This window comes from Brienomyrus brachyistius, chromosome 14, assembly GCF_023856365.1.
Source record: "Brienomyrus brachyistius isolate T26 chromosome 14, BBRACH_0.4, whole genome shotgun sequence".
Classification (NCBI taxonomy): Eukaryota; Metazoa; Chordata; class Actinopteri; order Osteoglossiformes; family Mormyridae; genus Brienomyrus; species Brienomyrus brachyistius.
In genome coordinates this window covers 2,027,867-2,047,839 of record NC_064546.1, presented here as the reverse complement: position 1 = coordinate 2,047,839, position 19,973 = coordinate 2,027,867, and the positions used below count along the sequence as shown (strand labels likewise).

At 42.2% G+C, this 19,973-nt stretch overlaps 1 protein-coding gene and 1 long non-coding RNA gene across 2 annotated transcripts; one reads left to right on the top strand and one right to left on the bottom strand.

The window, feature by feature from the left end:
* The first annotated feature begins 1,538 nt into the window (after positions 1 to 1,538).
* On the top strand, positions 1,539 to 19,192 carry pgfb (placental growth factor b). Its single transcript, XM_048975367.1, has 7 exons — positions 1,539 to 2,189; positions 13,278 to 13,317; positions 14,783 to 14,979; positions 15,240 to 15,319; positions 15,770 to 15,796; positions 15,901 to 15,963; positions 17,569 to 19,192. Exons 1-7 carry the CDS (start codon positions 2,124 to 2,126, stop codon positions 17,588 to 17,590), a joined length of 495 nt encoding a protein of 164 aa, XP_048831324.1. The 5' UTR covers positions 1,539 to 2,123; the 3' UTR covers positions 17,591 to 19,192.
* LOC125707932 (uncharacterized) lies at positions 13,204 to 17,569 on the bottom strand. Its single transcript, XR_007382391.1, has 2 exons — positions 17,250 to 17,569; positions 13,204 to 13,657 (listed from the first exon to the last, which is right to left on the bottom strand). It is a non-coding gene; the product is annotated as an uncharacterized LOC125707932 (long non-coding RNA).
* Positions 19,193 to 19,973: the final 781 nt, after the last annotated feature.

The window sequence follows — 19,973 nt, the reverse complement described above, 5'->3', positions numbered from 1 at the left end:
TACTCCTACCCTACACGTACCCTACTCCTACCATTTTTGCCTTTATGGCTGTTGCTGAGGCTGACTTGAACTCCCCTGGACCACATAAGCCATTTAATCCAATACAGCAGACAACCTTATCAACTATTTTCATTTTCAATGACCCAGGGTCCATCCAACAGCCAGGGCAGGTGGTGAAAGGGTGGGAGAATGACTGTGGAGTCTTCACCATCTTCTAAGGTGTTTACAAACACCCCCATTCCAAGTGTGCTCTGTACAAAAGCGTGGTATCATTTACCACAGCTCCAAGAATGTGGAGGATGCCAGAGAAGATTCCTTAGATCCTGCATTCCTGCACTACTGCAAACACAGAGTGCCATACAGAAAATAAACAGCTGAGGGATCTCTTTTTCTATCCAAAAGAAAGGTCCAGTTAACACACAAGCTCACTAGCCTGATGTTTCGGGCTGTAAATCTCTCCCAGGAGCATTAAAAAAAAAAAAAAAAATTCAAATAATAAATAAAAAATTAAATAATAAATAATTGTCTTCGTCACGTTTACACGAAACTGACAAAAAGTAATACGCATTTCATTTTTATAAGTACGAAACAACATTTCAAAAGTTTATTTCCGGGTATGTGAATTACAGCAAATAACTAGCAGTCGGTACTACCATATAATTGTCAGTAAGGATTTCGCTATCGATTAAGCTACCCTACATTTTCATGGTACCAAGAGTTCATGAGAAAGCCGAGGAATGAAGAGCGTGTCTTTTCAAGTAAACATCGCACTGTAGGAATGCTCTCTAAAGCTGAACGCGTTCTGTAATAGATACACTGAGAGGGGATACTGACAAACATGGACAATTTGCAGAGATTTTTTTTTCCACAGAATATCAGTACAAATCACTCATTAGAAAAAAACACCTTTCAGTTCAGCTTTAATGGTTTCATAAAACTCATTTTAATCACTATATAGACTTTTTTTTAATCGTTTACTGGATGGACACTGTAAATCTCAGCTTGTGGTTAGGATTTTGTCTCGGGGGTCACAACTGCCTGCCAAGTAGACTGTCATTCTTGGCCTTGTCAGACCAGCCTAACACATCAAGCTTTAACACTTGTAATATCCAATTTGTCTCATTAAGTTTTTAATTTAGCTCTATAAAGCACCAGAATGAATTAATTTGTACCCTTTCCACTAATTGTAACCCAAAGTATGTGTCTTTCATAAATCTTTCTGGTTGCTCAGTTCAATGTGCTTTGTATCCCTTATAAAACGGTTTACTTGGGGCACTTAGAGAAAATAACGCCCTCAAGTAATCCGAATTTCAGGTGCGATACAAGCCAGGTAAGGAGGAAAAAAAGTTGTTGATATTATCACAATTACTAACTGAGAACAATAGTTCAATATTGCCTGAAAAACGCGGACAAAAAAATTATATAATCACATTTTTCTTTGGGGGGGTGCGGTGAAGATCTCTGGAATAGCAGAAGTTAAAAACGAAAAAAGATGTAGAGAGGGAGGGAAGGAGACTAAGAGGGGAGGAGATTTGCTTAGTTCTGAGGTAGCAGCAATTAGTGGCAATGCACGTAACACGGAGAAAATACTCCGCGTTAGAAGCACGAGCCAGCGCAGCCCGACCTCAACACCACACCGAAATTAGGTGGCAGTGATTTGTTGCGAATATACATGCGTTTTAAATCGTTTTCAACTTAATTTATTTAAAAATATTTCGTATACACATAAACTTACCAAATAGTAATAAGTTTGTACACTTATTTAACTATTTTGTTGTATTTAGAACATTTTAAATTACTGGTTTAATTGAAGATATGCAAAGAGCATAACCAGTACTAGCATCTGCTGAGATTCGTAGTCTGCAAACTGCTACTTCAGTGAGACTTCATACCTCCTTCGCTTCATCGATTTTGTGCTTCTCTGAGACGTGCGGAGCCATGCGCTCATTCTCTCGGTTCTTTATCACTGAATTCGGATCAAAGAACTGACTCCTGACTTGGCATTTTCCCATTTCTTTGGAAATATTTCATTGATTTTCATCAGTGTTTTGATTGTTTTGTTTTTGGTGGATTTCCGGACACCCCGTTCAATTCTTCATCTGGAAATTGCATGGAAGCGCGAAATGAAATTTTTTGCCTACATCATCCAAGTAGTTGCTGCTGTCCAGCTACAAGTTTCACCTGCGCAGGTAGGTCGCTGATCCGATCCGTTGTGTGCAGCGAGCGGCTGTTCAAAAAGAAATCGTGGGTGATTAAAGTAAACGGTGCGATTCTGCAGCCTTCAAGAATAATTCCTGTCCTCGCGTTAAATGAGAATAACGTAATCATATAGCTGGAAACGACCGGCTATTTCCCGGGGTGGAACTCCCACTCATTGAAGTATATTGAAATATAGGTATCCAGAATGTAATCTTTGTCCGAAAATGCATAACAATAAATTAGCAAAAACTGTAAAATGTTTAAAATGTATGACGATTTTAATAATAACTAAACAACTTGTCTTTATTTGAACCTCTCTGTCCTGCTGATTCAGAACGTTCGTATTTGTATAATGTTCTATTGTTTCTGTATAACCCGATCTCTCAACTCTTGACATCCAGAAAATCGGTTGAGTCATGAAGTGAAACGTGACATATGGCTCCGCCAGACTTAGTGTACATATTCCTGCACTGAAAGTGCGTTTTTAAAGACAAAAATGCTATGAAACTCAACTAAAACACGTGCAGACCGATTTAAAAACTTTTGCTCGGTTATAAATGTACACGGCAGCTTAACTTTTTAAGATATTAACATATAAGACTTTGCGGAACATAAATACGCTTTTATAATAAGACATGCTGGACATCACTTGAATCTTTCGTGATTTAGAAGGGATTTGCAACTGATGCAAAGCATCTGACGATTTTGCTGCTTCCAAAGGGAAAAAAAATGATTTCATCGTTTCTGATTCGGTCATACGTTTATTGTTTAAGATTAGAAAATGTAGGGTGTAGTACTGTAGCTTTCTGCTACTGTCACATTTATCACAGTGGTGCGTCAGCACTTTTACTCCTTCTCTGACTGGCGTGCCCCCCCGCATCCCACAAGGCTAGCCAACGTCTCTGTGGACAAAGCTACCTCTGTTCTGGGCTCAGGATCTTCACCTCACCTTAACTTGGCCGGGAAATGGCAGCAGCACACCTGCCAGTAGGCGGCTTTCACCGCCATGCCTCTCACCCTCAGAATTTGCAAAGAAATTGCCACCAAGCACTGGTGGCTTTCAAGCACGCCGCCTGCTGCTTCAAACACCCATTCAATGTAACTTTTTAGCAGGGCCAGCACCGAGTTATATGCCGTCTGCGTCCGTTTCTCATGTATAATGCAAGACGCAGCCGCCTCTAACCTCATTCATTCCCATTGTCTGACAGTTCATAGAAGGGCCGTCTGCCAAATGGATTGAGAGCAATGGCTGGTCCTCTCTCCAATGGGGTTAGAATGAGTATGGAGCATGCACAGCACAGTTCAAACCTATGGCCTCAGGAATAGAAGAGTCCATCAATCCTATTCAGCTTCTTGTCCACAATCTCAATGAGAGGGTGCAGCAACTCTATTGTTCAGCCAGAGGCAAGTCAGTAGAGGCAAGAGTGGGCTCCTAGCTGAGGCAAGATAGCAATTAGCTCTTAGCTGATTAATCTGGACATTTCTCATCACACTTCTCTTCAAGTGCAGTTCTGACAACAGAAAACCAAGGAAGTTCTATGTGGGCGACTCACAGAAACCTGGTTGTGTGTGTGTATATCACCAGCTTAAAATACAGAATTTCATGTTTTTTGCTCACTTTCTCTGCTGGCTCACATGTGGGAATTTGCATGATATTTGTTCAAAAGGCCATTTTTACACTAGTCTCTGGGAGTAAAGAAGGGGTTTCCCCCCTACTCCTTGCAGCCCCCTTCCCTTGTTGCTTTCCTGTCTCTTCCTATCTCATCAGACTTGCAGGGAAGTCCCACATCCACAAAATAGGACAATCACAGTATTAAAGGGCAAGCTCCCAGTGGTAAGAGCAGATGTTCTCGTTTGCATGAGAAGAGGGCAGATGACCGCATGACTGTGGAGCCAGGGTGTGGCCTGCTACTTATGATGCCCACTGGACAGAGCATTGTTCCTTAACAGGCATGTGGGGAGAGGGGTGTCACTGACCAACCAAAGGAGAAGCTAATTTCCCAGTGGTCCACAGTTCCCAGTAGTTTTCTCCTCATTCACTGGTCCGCACCATCAGTTAAACTGTTGTCATATATCCTTTTATGCCATTGGCGCCTTTCTGGATCAATTATTTCAGTCTGAGGTGTTGACTGGCTGGTTCTAATATGCATGTCGTTATAGTAGTATGTTTAGTCATTTACCAAATAATTAATTAAAATTGTTGAAACACACTTCATGGTATCTCATCTTTTCCTTTGTAAGTTTAAGGTCTGTCTTGCATTACTAGATTTCTAAAAAATGATTAAAAGCTTACAATTCTACATAGTGTGCAGTAGCTCCATCTGGTGCAGCCTCAAGCTTAAATCAGTGTGTGAGTTAAAGCCCAGACTCTGGGCATCTGCTCGTCTCCACTTAGGCCATCCATCACAGACGGCTAAACGGGGCGGAAAAACAAACATGGATTGTGTGGTGCGAGGGACGCTTTTCTGAGACAGAGTGTGAGAAAGAGGGAGGAGATCATTTGTCCGCGCCATTGATGAGGACATCCCATCACTTTGAGTGACAGAACAGGGTGAGGCCTTGGATAGGTGCTGTGTTTGGCAGAGGTCTCTTCGCTCCTTACGTTTGTAGGTAGTTCGGGCTTGGATGCCTCTTGCCGAGTCGCCCAGAGCTCCTGGTCCTCTTTATAGTATCCAGCATGACTGGACCCACCGTGTTTCCTTTTCTGTTAAATCAAGTAGTCTACTGCGAGTACGATCACCATCGTATGTCTTTATTTATTTGCAGGTGTTTTTTTTTTTTTTTTTGAGTTTCCTGCAGCACACGTCATGTTTGCCAGTCAACTGGTTTGGGCCCCCGCACCTGCAATCGCTGTTATTCTCGGTGGAGGTGGCCTCAGCCGGTCATTAACCTTGATGGCCTCATTTTCATTCAAGTGAGGAAGCACCTGCTTTTTCTTGCTAGAACAATGGATTCTCGTGATGGTTTTTACTTCCTGTTGGGCATGACTAGACCTCATGGCCTATTCCCCCACTCAACAGGTGCCCGATTTTGGCTTCAGTTATTTTCTGGTTTCCTATTCAGTGTATTCTTATCCACTTCCTGCCTTGTGCCACTTCACAGCTATTGACATCACCACTGCGTGACAGATGCCATTATCGAGGCCGGTATCCTGTCTGTAGTCAAACCAGCTGTCTGTGCCTCTAACCGGCACTCAAGGACCTGTAACTGTCACCTCAACGCTGATCATGCCTTGAGGTCAAACCGGAATACAAGCGGCAATTTATTTCCCCCAAACTGTCTGACATTCTCTCATGTAGTAATAGTCATTTCACCATCACAGACTTAAAACAAAATCCGAAAGGAATCACTATACGAACAGCAGCAATTAAGACAATGCAAATCTAGTTGTGTTAGGGTTTCAATGACAGCTGTTCTCGACCTGACCATGCATCTCACACAGTACCAAAATTCCAATTCATATCAGCACTTATATGTTCTAATTCCGCCCTCCCTATCAGCCCATAAATTGACCTTTTCTAGGCTTTGCGCTACTGTTCAGTGCGTAATGAAGGTGATTCCTTATGAGGGGTGTCCCTGAGTCTAAGGCAGAATGGAGAGCAGCAACCAGAGTGCTGTGATGTCATTATCCTCGAGTAAAGAGATGATTTAGTACGGGTGCTTACTTTACATCAACAGTGCAGTAAAAACAGTACTTAAATATGACTGTGCAATTATCCAATATCGCCTCAGAGAGTTACACCTAGTAACCTAGGGCATAGCATGGCAGCTAGCAAAGTAAATAGGAGAGACTTCAGGTAAAAGTAGTGACAGTTGATCTTAGACATTGATCCTGCAACAAGCTGTCCAAACCTGCATCAATCCTCCACCACTCCTTTCCCATCCCTATTTCTGCCTCTCTCCAGTGATTGGTCTCAACTCCATCATAAACAGGCTTCCTAACTGTCTTGGAACCCTATTTCATGTAATTCCCTGCCATATGCAACAGACGTTCCTGCTTCCCATTCAAGGTCCCCAGGTATCACAATCAGGCTGTGTCCAAACTTAAAAATAACTGCTGCCTATCTACCATGAGGTTTGCCGTTCAAACAGAGGACCCCGAAACAGAGAACGGATCCGAAGTGCTTCCGTGTTCCCACCTGTGGCTTCGATGCTCACATCGGGATACTTCTCTCTGCAGCATATGTGGTATCTGCAGAATATGCATGAAGAGTGGCTTTGTGTTTGGGCTTTGAGGTTTCTTCTGAATAGGACCTGGTATAAGGCCAGATGCAGAGGATCTAGGATGTGATCTGAGTATCAGGACAAAGCCCTCGTTGTGGCAATTGCCCTAAAAGAATGGCTTTTGGGGGCCAGAGGCAACTCGGGGGGAACTGGGCAATGTCAGCAGTGGCCCCCGGCAAGGGGAGTGCTGGCTGTCCATATGCATTTTACCTTGCTTCAAAGTGATGTGCTGCTCTTGTGGAAGGCCTCAGCTGCTGTTTCAAATCTGTGATGGAGACCCTGTGGTCGCTGTGATGACAGCCCTGCTCCTATTTTTCCCTTTTTTTACGCACTATAATACTCCATCCCAAGGGAGGGGTTGCAATTGCAATCAGGAAATATGAATTTCTATTCCCCTTCGGGAGGACCGTCGCTTGGAGCCGACATCTCCTCTACAAGGCCTTAATCTCCCATCTGGTGGTAATTTAGTGTGGTTTACATGGGGAGCACAGCATTTAGTGTAATAGGGACGACAATTAGGCTAGCCTTATCTGAGGATTTGTGTATGCATCAAGGGAAATGACTTCTAAGAGCTAAAGCAGCATTTAACAAATTGAAATAGACCTGCGCTGTTTCTTTTATTTGTACATACAGGTTGCAAAGAGCAGAGCATTATTACGAAAAAAAAAATTACAGATTATGATAACTGCATTTAACCAGTTGAAAACTCTGCTGCTAAATCAACCCTTCCTGGAATTAGAACATGAAATCTCATCAAGCACCGTTTATTAGATGCTTAGATTTCCTGGAAAGGAGACGGACATTTACAGAGGGTACAAGTTAGTAAATGTCTTAATAAAAGCCAGCCTATTCTCCCAGCTGCAGACAGTACCTTGCAGAAGTGCATAAAGGCAGGGTGCAAAAAAGTGCCTGACGGTCCCACAGTTTTGCGACTTGTAATAAAACACTCCCTGTTTCCTTTAACTCTGTTATTTGCCGGGAAATTTGCAGAAACAAGGAAACAAGTAATGTCAGGCCACTGAAAAGATTTGGGGATATTCTTCAGTTAGGAGTCGTTATTCTTTAAGAGCTCCATCATTCCAGACCCTGTTCTGACCCCTCTGCGTCCAGAATGAAACCACAGCTGCACGCTGTCATATTGGCCCGGTGCCCCCAGTCACGAGGCCTGCATTTGCTGACTTCACAAAAAACAGGATACAGCCTTCTCATTAATCTGAGTGCATCAAGCGTGGGTTTGCAAAAAATTTATCCCATGACCAATTGATCATTTCTGAAGTTACTGGATGCAGGAATATGATGTTACAGTGACACAGATTATACTGCAAGACCTCTAAGAATTTGCTCATATCATATCACCAAAGTCAGGCCATCTCCATGGAAAGATGTCAAACAAGGAAGTAGGACACGGTAGGCTGTTTCCATATGGGTGCATCATTTCCAGAAACTCAATGTCCTCCTGGAGGGCCAACAGAGTAGGCCAGCTCTCTGGTTGTATGCAGTGTCACTGCATGTGAGCTTTTGTCGAACTTACCCCCTACATAACAGCTTTTCCCATAACTCTCCAGTAGACCAGGCCCCAGCTGGGCCCAACTGCCCAAAAGCAGCATCCAGAAAATGGCCCGTATGAGACCTCAAAAATATCCATAACTTTTCTTGTATTCCCTGCTGCAATTACGTTCTTGAACCTCTGGGTCACATCGACATGATGGAGGACATATTCAGTACTTCAGTGTACATGTCAAAGCAAAATGGCAGTATGTTCCCTAGATGCGTTTTTTGGCTTTCTTTAAGATTCAAAGACTCATTGAGAGTGTGGGCAGAGGAACCTATAGCAAACGATCTTACTTTAAAGTGAACTGTCTCGCGGACCACGTTGTTTTCCCTGAACCTCAAATACTGAGCTTTCTTTTGTTAGAGTTACAGAATAATTCATGCAAAATTATGGTAATGGATGTAATGGGAATAGATCCAAGAATTTTTTTTTCTCAGAGAATTCTGTCACAGTTCGATTACTAGCTGTGTCCCTTATAGGTCAGTCAATAAAAGGTTGAGAAAAAGGCTTATGAAAAACCATACCACAACCAATTATTTGTCACAGTGCAACTCCAAGCAATATAGCCGAACTGACTTTTATGGACTCACACACAAATGTTTCTAAAAGCAACAGATCTCAAACGGAATTTTAGTCTGAATGTTGCATTTTGTGAATCTCCTCAGGTGATGGAGACCCTGACGTATTAGTGGTTTGTGACCTGTGACCTTAGTGGTTTGTAACCTGGGACTGAAGTTTAATCAAAATACCAAAGGTGGTGAGAAGAACTTGCTGGGCAGAGCTGCAGCTCTTGTGTCAGCAGGTGGCGCATCTATAAACGGTGGAAGTATAGCCCTCAGAATGACCTCAGAAACGTTCTACACCATTATCCATCCAAGAATTTAGGTCTGTGGAGTCAACAGCGAGACAGGCAAAAAACATTAGTTGCTTGTCTAAACCATTGATCCTGTAGGAATTCCAGGACATTTGCTGATAGGCTACTATGGATTAGAAGGTAATTTATTCTGTTTCTCATGGTCCACACTCTTTTTAGCAGCCCGTAACCTTCAATCTTCTTCCAAGCAGTAAACTGCTTCATGTTCTTTCACTCGCATATGGTTGCTAGTTTCCTCATTACTACCATTTGCAACATGCCATGGCTTTACCCTGTCATGCCACAGCCCTTGTTAACCAATACTGGGAGGGCTCATTGCCAAGAGTGCAATCTCAGCCTGTAAAGGGGTAAAGTCTTTTTATACCGCCAGGGCATCTTGTCCAACTACTACGCTGGCGCCCTCGGGGATCAACTTGGGCCCTCGCAGCTCGCTGTTTGCCTGCTGTGAGGGGAATGTAGTGTATTCAGACCCTGTGATAGGCTGATGCACAATAATATTATTGTAATTCATTTGACTTTTGATTTGGTTGGAGGGACACCAGGTTCTTTGTATGTTTGTGTGACTACACTGGGCACAGATCTAAGGATGTTCCATGGCAGCTTATGCTTATCTATGTCTGATCTTGTGGTCAGTGTCATACATACCAAGGATTGGGTTTTACTCTATTTAAATCTTAATTTAATATATTACTGTATTTTACATTAATATGAAACATTTATTATAACATTTGCTATGCTGGAATGAGACCACTGAACCACAGCTTGCGCTACACAACTTGCTGATAATAAAGATCATCTCAGTACTCAGGCAGGCATAATCATTACTTGATAACGCCCTTCTCTCTCTTCCACAGTGCCATCTGTTCCACATGGTTGTGACAAACATTGACATCATCCATCCATTCTTAAACCTCCTTCCCAAATGTTTATCCAATATACAATAATGAAGGAGGGATTAACATTACAATCAGAAAAGATTAACATAAACTTCATTGTACAGATCATGATGACTGATATAATATATCTTCACAATATATAAAACATCCATGTTCTTAAACACTAAAGTTCCACTGTCCCACATATCCCTAAAAAAACCAGTTGGGCCACATCTGGAAATCACCACTTCCAATACATCCATACCAGACAAAGTTAGGACCTTTCATTCAGTAGCGTATACTGTATACTGTAAAGTATACAAATTTTACAGGAACGTGACTGGATTTTACAATACCTTACTCAAGAGAACATCACTGTAACCTTTTGGTGCGTGTAACATTCCACTTCCTCTTGTCCCTGCTGCTCTTCCTACATAAATATTATAGGTAAAGTAAACACCTCTGTTATGTTAACATTTATAATATCCTATCTTGAGATTTCAGTGATTGAACCCATAAATTTAACTTTCTGAACATTATGTTGTCCAAGTAGTATACATCCTGGCTCCCAAATTCAAGGAGAAGCGACGCATGTCCCTGCATTTAATCAATTTACATTGTGCAAACCAGTGGTTCATGCTCTTCTAGACAGAGAAATAGTTGAAATATTCTTGTTTGTCTGTTTTTCAATCTGTTTCCCTCTCACACAGTAAAGCATAGAGGGCAAGACTGGGAGAAAGAGAGCGAAATATAAACAGCGACCAGGAGACTCTAATATCAGAAAAAAAGTAAAAGAGAAAAAAATACTTTTTCATCCGGGACCATTAATTCAGTTTGTTGTAAAATTGTTGCTGCAACACTGCAAGAGCATATTTTGTAAACTTTGTTTAAAATACTGAAGTACATATTTAAGTACGTATAGCATTATGCTCACTCTTTTCTGCGCACATTTCAATGTAGTGTTTATCATGAAACGCATATTTATAAATGCAACAGATGAATAACGTACTGAACAGACTCCGGTTAAGTGAGGAACGAGTGGTAGCAGATCACAGAACCGGCCCGGAATTGAATTAGAGCCTGGTGAGGTAGGTCATACAGCAGAAGGCCACCGATTGAATTGTTGGTTTATGAAGCTTATGGAGGCAGTCAATGACAGGGTACTACTTGAAACAAATATGACTAGACCGTATTGTTTGGCTGTTGTTTTTTTTGGCTTTTCTCATTCTTATGAAACTTCCTGCCCTGCATCCCACAGAAGAAGCGATTATAAGAGATTAAGCCTGACGTGGTTTGGCCATGGGGGATTTCAGAGAGAGTGTCCAGAGCACTGGGGATGTGGGGACAGGATGAACCCCAATCCTGGGGTAGATAGAGGTTTCACTACAGAAAGTCTTCAGTGATCAGACTCTGCCGAGATGAAAACAAAAGCACAAAAGCAGATGGAAATGATCACCATAACTGATATAGCTCTTAGTCTGTGAGGCCCACCTCATTGTCTAAACCTTTCATTTTAGACAGCAACTTCAGTTAACCACTATTCTGTAGCACTTTTCAAGAATGACACCCCCCCCCCAAATACCAGAATATTCATGAAAGGTCTACAGGTATTGTCTTTGAAAAATGGCTGCCTTGGGGTATGCTTACAATGCAATGTAACTGGGCCAAAGAGGGCCTTGTATGCAATGTGAACTGAGAATGCTGAAAACATCTAGCAATTCACAAGAGAACCAGCAACGTCACTAACTTGCAGTTACTGGCACTGATTGTAAAGAGACTGAAGCTTGAGTTGCTCTCCTCCTCCCTCGCTCCCTTCCTCTTTCTTTCTGTGCCTCTGTACCCTGAGCCTCTCCCTTCTGCCCCCCCATCCTTGCATGCCTGAGGTGAAGAGAGAACCAGGCCTGTCAAGAGGCAGGAGTGGCTACGTGAGGTTCCCCACGCTGCCCAGCCCAACTGCCAAGTTTTGGAGGCAGTCAGCAGCCTCAATAACACCCTGTAAGAGGAGCCCGGCAATGATGACAGCAGCCATGTCACATGCGCCAGTCGAAATACTGACAAGGCCCTCCATGTCGAGAAAAGATGTCTGATTTTTGCAACATGAGGAGGTTTGCAGTTTTAAAACACCCCACAATAGCAAAACCCAGAACCACAGACCTATGTGTGAAGTCAAATGTAAAGTCACAAACTCGTAGGAAAACTCCATGCCTTCTCATGAATAGCTGATACTTCCAGACTTCAGTCATTGTCATTCTTTGGACACTTCATGTACATTAATGTTTATGCTTATGTGTGTTTGTCTATAAAAGGTCTGGCAGTCATAACTGAGGTTTACTACCAGTCTAGTGACGGAGGAGAAATTTAACTGCTGGACTCTGATGTCAGAGGAGAACAGGAGTCTGAAGGCTAACAAACTCTCTCAGCTGATCAGCCTGCTCCTTCCATCTGTCCCAGGGAGTCTCCCTACATTCCACAGATAATGACCAGATCTCTGAGGTCCCCGTGGCTTCTAAGAATCCCCCTGTGGCCATTCTGCCACACGCCTGCACAACCCCTCCCCCAGGAAGAACAGTGACAAGGCTTGTTCTGCTTATCTCTGTGAAATGTGTGGCTTCAGTGGGGGCGTCAGGCCATGGGTCTTTTCCTATATGATGCATCATGCTGCAAACAGGAAAAGATGACTGTGTTTCCAGTGCAACTACTGCCAGAAGGATGCAGCAAAGATCTGTCAGTGGAATTTCAACCAAATAAAAAGACACAAATGTTGCATAGTTCGCTATCGCTGTCTTCTCTACACCCATAGCCTGACTTGCTTGCTCAGTATGGGACTCCAAATGCATTGAGTCAGGCAGTCTTGTCCATGACACACCCACCCAGCCGACAGCCCCACCCACCAGAATACTCCATCAAACCTGATTGGCGGGATATGGGGAGGGGAAAAAAATCATAGGGAGCATGCATCATTGAGGGGGTCTACAAGTATGAGGACAGCCTCCTGGCAAAGGAATGAAACTTCTGGGAAGCAGGTCACTCACTGTTTGGCTGGCAAGATGCCACAGGGGCCTCACGTGTACTATTTTGTTAAGAGGAGATTTCCCGTACTTAGCTCATGGCTGTCCTGTGTGTTACAGATTTTTTTCCAACCAAATGGGGAAATAATCATTTTTATCACAAGAAATATAGAAGAGACGAAAAAGGGCAATGGCAAAGTAAACAGTAGAAACTGTAGTGTAGGAAGCAGTTTTGCACATGGGAATACAATTAATAAATGACCAACCCTAAATCTGGCAACAGAAAACCTTCCCAGACTCCAGTTTTGTGGGCCAGACAATTTCATGTCTGGATTTTGCTTGCTGTGGTCCCATTTTCTGACACAAGAGGGCTGTATTGCATTGCATCATATTAGGGTATCATTACCATCAATATTGATACTCTCAACCAAATTACACACCCACACAAATAACAAATCTAGTTCCATAATCTGTACACTAACGTTTTCTTTTATTGAATTCTATTAAAGTGTCTTTAACCACTTTTTTCTTTCCTTTGTCTTCAGTTTCAGAGTTTTCTGTCCAGTGCCAACAGCACATTTGAAGGTAAGAAACATCTTGAAAACTGTACATATCACAGCCTTGGGTAACAAATGAAATGAAAACCTATTCACTCATAAACACACCCCAATTGCTGTATTAAAAGATGGAATTCCCAACACTGCCAAATTTAGCAGCAGAAATATGACTGATATATCATCCAATAAGGTATATCAGATTGCAGGAAAGCTCATTTTAAGAGATCTTGTTCAGGGCAGGACAGCATGGCAGGGATAGGTTCCTGAAGAGTAGTGAGGTGGTCCATCTTTGAAAGCAAACCTTCTGTTTTTCACATCAGAATGATCCTCCTTCCCATTGGCTGCTGGTGGAAGTGTTTCTCTTCAAGCTGTGGGAACATAAGATCTGGAATTTGCATGGAGCACAGCATGCTGTGAATCGGGGATGAAAGTCAAAGGCTCCCAGTACAAGAGGGAACCGCCAAACCTACACAGGGTGCACCGTGTGGCTTGTTTTAACCTCTGATGTTTAATCAAAGCCACAGGTGCTTCAAAAATAAATCAAGACAACTGGTTTGAAAAACAAAAACAAATTGTTCTCAAATTGCTGATAGCAATTGTATGGGGGGGGGGGGATAGGTGCTATGGTCCGACTATAAGGTTACAGGGCAAGGCAAACGAGGACAGGTTGAGGTTAGCTTAGGTTTATATAAAGCAGAGGCACTCATCTGCAGATCAACTACAAGAGTAGTTTCAAGCTATTAAGAGTACTGGAATGCAGGTAAAATATGGTCATATTTAGCAATGCGTTAGATATGGGGAACCAAATCCTAGACAAGATGCTGTCAGGGACACCAGGAGGAGTCCTTGCAGATCAGACTACTTGACTCTCCAAATCTCTCCCCCTCCCCCACTGCCACCTTCTCCAGTCTGGCCTGCCTGTCTCTGATTCCCAGCTTTTCTTATAATGAGCCGAAGGAGATCATGGTGATTACATCCATAAAGGTTGTTTTTACTTAGGCATTTGTTTTCTCGTTCCTTCCTTTTCTTGTTCCTTCCTCTGTTTGCTGGGCCCTTGTTGAATATGCTGTTTGTTTCCACACAGCGTTAACCCTAGTGGAAACATTTCACAAACACCTTTCACTGGGAATGACCGTGACCTCACAGCTGCCTTTTTCCTAAACCTTTGTGTTTCAGTCGCACAGGTCTGCTTTATACTCATTCATTCCTGACAGGGGTGTAGAACGTCAGTGGTGTATTGTTATACGACTGCTCAGCCCAGCAGTGTGTGGGAAAAAATGTGATTTTGTTACCCTGGAGCCATGCAACTTGAGCGATCAGGCTGTTAATGCCATTGTGTGCAAACCTGCAGATCATGACGTGAGAGAACAAGTTTTTTAATATGAGGAAAGACCCTTAATCCCATCACATGACCTGAAGGCCTACATGCAGATCCCAGATCTCTCTTGCCACAGCAGTTTTAGTGACAACTATGCTGCCTGCTGTTGTTTTAGTGCTGCCGTTCCAAGACGTGTGGGAGCGCAGCTTCTGTCGCACTATTGAAAAGCTGGTGGAGGTGGTACAGGAATATCCTGGAGAGGTGGAGCACATCTTCAGCCCCTCCTGTGTGCCCCTTGTGCGCTGTGCCGGCTGCTGTGGCGACGAGAACCTGGAGTGCCGGCCCACAGACACCAGCAACGTCACCATGCAGGTAAGCCGGTATGTCCGCAGACCACAGGGCCATATTATGTGGGAGGGTCATAAAACTTAACGTTAGAAGGACCTCAAGCATTTTGACAGCATCACCCATACCCAATTCTCAAAGTTTTGTCCGTTCATCCTGCTCAAGAGTAGCCAAAGGATGGATGGAGCCTCATTTGAACATCCCTGTCCTTCCAGACAATTAAACGAATGCTCATTAGTCTGTTGTTTTTCGGGGTTTGATGAAAATCTCTCCCCTACCCTTGTCAGCTGCTGAAGATCAAGCCAGCAGAAGGAGGCAGAGAATATGTAGACATGACTTTTGTGGAGCATAAAGCATGTGAATGTAGGTAAGAGAAAAAAGACTCATCTCCCTGTGTTTTTCAAGCCTCTGCGGGGACGTGAGATGTATGCAGAATGCTTGCATCCATATTAGAGCATGCAGCTGTACTGTTTAACTTTAAACATCTTCCCATTTGCCTACCCTTCACTTGTCCACTACAGGGTCATAAGTCAGACATTTTATGATTATGTCATTTAAAGCTAACTGTGCAGTATCTTTGTTGTGTGTATGTAAACATCCCTCTTATTTTTGTAACTAATACTGTATTAAAGGGATTTATGCAAAGAATATGCAATATTAATTAATATATATGTTGCCTTTTTGTTAACATTATAGCCTCGCAGTATATCTTATAGATTCTTCTTTCATACTAATTCTTTGTATAATTCATGTATTCCAGCAGAATTTATGCTGGACATTTTCTCACTTTAACAATGTGTTTTCTTAATGTCCACAGACCCAAAAAACTGCTGAGAAATGGAAGGTAAGCAAACTCTTGTCCAAAATTACTATAAGCAGTATAATGTGTGCAATGTTTGTGTGTCTGTTTCACCACTGTGTGCATTGCAAATCTTTTGCACCATGCAGACGGAGACAGAAAGGAAGAGGGAGGAAGAGGAAGGAAAAACAGAAGCTGAAGGACTGTGATACGTGAGTGTCACGCTAACCGTTGGTTTCAAGAAGTTTCCCTATGGGTTATTTTTAACAGAAAGTGAAAAGCAATGCTGTTAAATGACACTCAGGCTAAGAAAAACACTTTAACAAGCTCCCTGACCATCAATACCTCTCCCAAGATCCACATCAAAGGAACAATAATATAAAAGTTGTAGGGATGGGATGTCAAATAAAGATTCTAATTCGGCCTGCAGAATTATTTAAATCTCCTTCTGATCTAACACACTGATTTGACAAATCCCGCCATGTAATTTCAAAAGTAAAAAAAATCTGCTATTCTTAGTTTTTCCACTTGAGGCGCAGCACTGTGCTGAAGGAACAGCAAATTCATCCATCCCTCCATCCCTCCATCCATCTATCCATTTCCCAAACTGCTTATCTTACTGGGTCGCGGGGGGTCCGGAACCTATCCCAGAAGCAATGGGCACGAGGCAGAGAACAACACAGGATGGGGGGCCAGCCCATCGCAGGGCACACTCACACACCATTCACATGCCGGAAAATAAAACTGAAAACAAGCAAAATTAATGAATCACTGGTGGGACCGAAAAAACTGCAGGCAGAGTAATCATGTGATTGCTGGGCCTGTAACACTATTTGCTCCTGGGACACTAGATGCTAAATGACTCCATCCTCTGACCCAAAGCTCACACTAATACATCATTTAGGACAAAAGAAATAAATGTAAATGTAAATTTTGGAAAGTGGACATTTTCATAAGACACTGCAGACATTTCATCATTTGCAGGTAATTTACGGGCAACCTGTTTGGCCATTCAAAATGTACCTTGAATCCTCCTTTTAACAAAGTAAATGGTGAGGTGTTGTTAACAGATCTGAGGGCATGTGGCTTCTTAACTGAAAATTTTTTTGATACCCCTGCTATAAGGCAGACTAATTCGTAGCAAAGTGGTACTTCTGAATGTCATGTAAGAGGAAGATTAGCTTATATCCAGCTTACTGTGGAGTTCTGATTCCTATTTATTTATTTATTGGGGGGTGGGGCTTCAAACTTGAAGGCGCACTGCATAATGATGAAATGGAAGCTGGGGCAGTTTGCAACCCTGTACACTATTTACAAGTTAATAAAACGGTTACATACATGTAAATACGCGTGCATGTGTGTGTAGACTCGTCTCGAATTGAAAATCTCACGCCAGCCACCTGACCGGAGCTGGCAGCCCTGGTGATATGTATGAAAAAGTGAAAAACACAATGACCGCTGGTTGAATAAAATAAGGCGAACAAGAGAATTCACTTACTGTTAGAGCAAAAGCGAAAGCCGTATGGAGAGTTAGAGAAAGGAAGATAAAGGAAACGGCGAGCTGCGGCAGGGGGCTGAGGCGAGGCAAGGGATACGGACGGGCTGGCCTTTCATCTCGGATTTCGGCCTTTTTACAACTATAAAGCCGGGATGGCCGAAAATAACGCTAGGAAATGTAACTTGCAGGTTCCTATAGATGGAAATTCTGGGGTGGCAATGGATTTACATTGTGAATACTTAAGTCCAAAGGAATTAGGTAAAACCGGCACATCATGTTGTACGTTCCTGTTACAGTTTGTCTAATTTGTATCCTTTAGATGTCAGCCTCCACGCAGGTAACTGCAGTCCCGCCCCCACGGCGACCTCCACCTGTATTCATCTCCCCTCGGCGGTCTTCTAAGCACTTTTCCGGATATCGTGTCGCTCGGCACCTGGGACTGAAGTGGCGGGGTTGCCATCGCTACCAGTGGCTCGCGAGCTGTGCGGGAACGGGGAGTCATGGCGGCCGTCGGCCGGGGGAGCGACTTTTACATCACCTGAGGGGACTGTGAAACGGGCGAGCAAGATGAAGGACGAAGCTCGACACTGGAGATTGAAACAGTAATCCAGAGGACGGTGATATATGTTTTTCATATTATTATTATTATTATTATTATTATTATTATTGATCTGACTTCAGCCAGTATTTATTACAAAAAACAGACAACAAAGGTTTTAACGCTGACCATGATATAAACGGTTTTAACAGCGTACTGTATAGTGTTCCCCTTGTTAGGAGGAATAGAGAACATATTTAAGGGAAATAAGGACCTTAAAGAAACTTAAAGGAATATTTGCTCCTGTAAGCTTTCTAAGGAGATGAACAGTGGCGATCTTATGCGTCCGTTGCAATGCATCTTAAACAGTTAGAGAAAGAATAACAGAAATTATTTTATGCGTCTTGGATTTAACGTCTTCTTTTTCTGGTGTAACTAAAGGAAATTACGGACGTATTGCTCTATCTAGTGGCCGTGATGCAGTATAACGCCAAGTTGGAATTTTTGAATACGTCGATTTTCAGTGTACAAGATTATGCAAAACCTAAAAAAACTTTATGTACAAAAATTTTATTCACAGAATGGTAATCAAATATTTACAAGGTAGACTTTTAAAATGTGAAGCACAATGGAATACCTTGTTAAATATTGTCTGTTTCTGGTTATTCTAGAAACTGCTTTTAAGTATCGTTTTTAATCCAGACATATTTTCCCAAAAGGACTACAATGGAAAATAACAATGTTAATAATGAATTTGCACACCAACTGAAATAAAAAATATTGCCATTTGACAATGTTCTAGACTAATAGAACAATATTGGAAAATACTGACAAAAAATGGTATACAGTTTACAATTCCCCTAATTCTTTGTCATTTTCCAATGAAAGTTGAATGTTTTCATGTCCTTTTTGGGCAACATATTATCACATATGTCACTATTTTAGGCATTTTGGTATTTATAAATCGACACGGGTAGGTATCACCTGCCATATTTTTATTTGAAGTCACCGATTACAGTTACAGGGTGGCAGTTGTGGCCTTGTATACTATACTATACTATAATTTGAATTAACTTCTTTTTCTTAGAAGAACATCTACCTATTTGCTAAATAAAGTGACTTTTTATGAAAAAATGGGGACTATTCACAAGCGCAAGGGACTCTTCTGACACAGATACCAACAGGGTATCTTATATAAGTCTTCCTTTCAATTCACTGGCTGCATTTCATGAACAGTGGGATTTTCTATTCAATTTCCTTTCACTCATATGTCTCAATGTAAAGAACGATTGTAAATGTGTGCTAACATATGATGCAGGAAAGTTTGTAAGTCTTGTGTATAATGTATATTGTACATATATATAAATAAATGTATTACTGTTAATAAAGAAAGCATTATATTTAATACAGTCTTTGTGACCCATGTCTTTGAACACAGCAAGGGGATATGTCACACATACATGACAAATATTTAACGTGTTATAGCTGAACAGTAATATGTTACGCTGAAATGTGTTGGTAGTGTCATAGTAAGATGTCCCACCCAGTACTGATCCCCCCCCCAGGTGAATATACTGGGAGTGGCCTTCTTGACAGCTTGCTATTATAACAGCGGTACAGGCCAGAGTGCCCAGTGATCTTAGTTTTAATTGATTTATTTTAAGAATTAATTGATTGGTTGTTTTGAACAAAACATGAAAGACAGGAAGTACCAATGCAAGTTAGTTTGAACCAGCAATCGGTACAGGCCAGGATGAGTGATACACCAGCATTTTGGCTACTGGCCCTGTAGCCTCCATGCATGGGCATAAATTACTGGGAGATGGGGGGTTGTAACCTCTCCAAGTAATCAAAACCGACCAATCCAAGCCAAATCAATCACACTACGAGTGGAGACCGCAACCCCTGCAATGCTCAACCCAAAATGACACCTTTGCATCCACATGTCAGCTTACTGATAACATGGGCACGGTAATGATTCAGTACAAAAAATCCAGGATTCATCCATCTCTTATCCAAGTCTCTAGGATTAGGGTGGTCTATTCACCCCTATTGCGTATTAAACTCATTTATCATATTCCAGTGATATAAAATGCCATGTCAGCCTCATTCAATATGTGCATGTTGCTTAGTACCACCAGATCGACAAAATGTTTTAATGTTTTCCCACACAGCACCCTCTGTTT

Coding starts and splice junctions, on each gene's coding strand:
- pgfb (XM_048975367.1), top strand. CDS start 2,124: ATGAAATTTTTTGCCTACATCATCCAAGTAGTTGCTGCTGTCCAGCTA. Junction 2,190..13,277: donor TACAAGTTTCACCTGCGCAG/GTAGGTCGCTGA, acceptor CTTTGTCTTCAG/TTTCAGAGTTTTCTGTCCAG. Junction 15,320..15,769: donor CATAAAGCATGTGAATGTAG/GTAAGAGAAAAA, acceptor TAATGTCCACAG/ACCCAAAAAACTGCTGAGAA.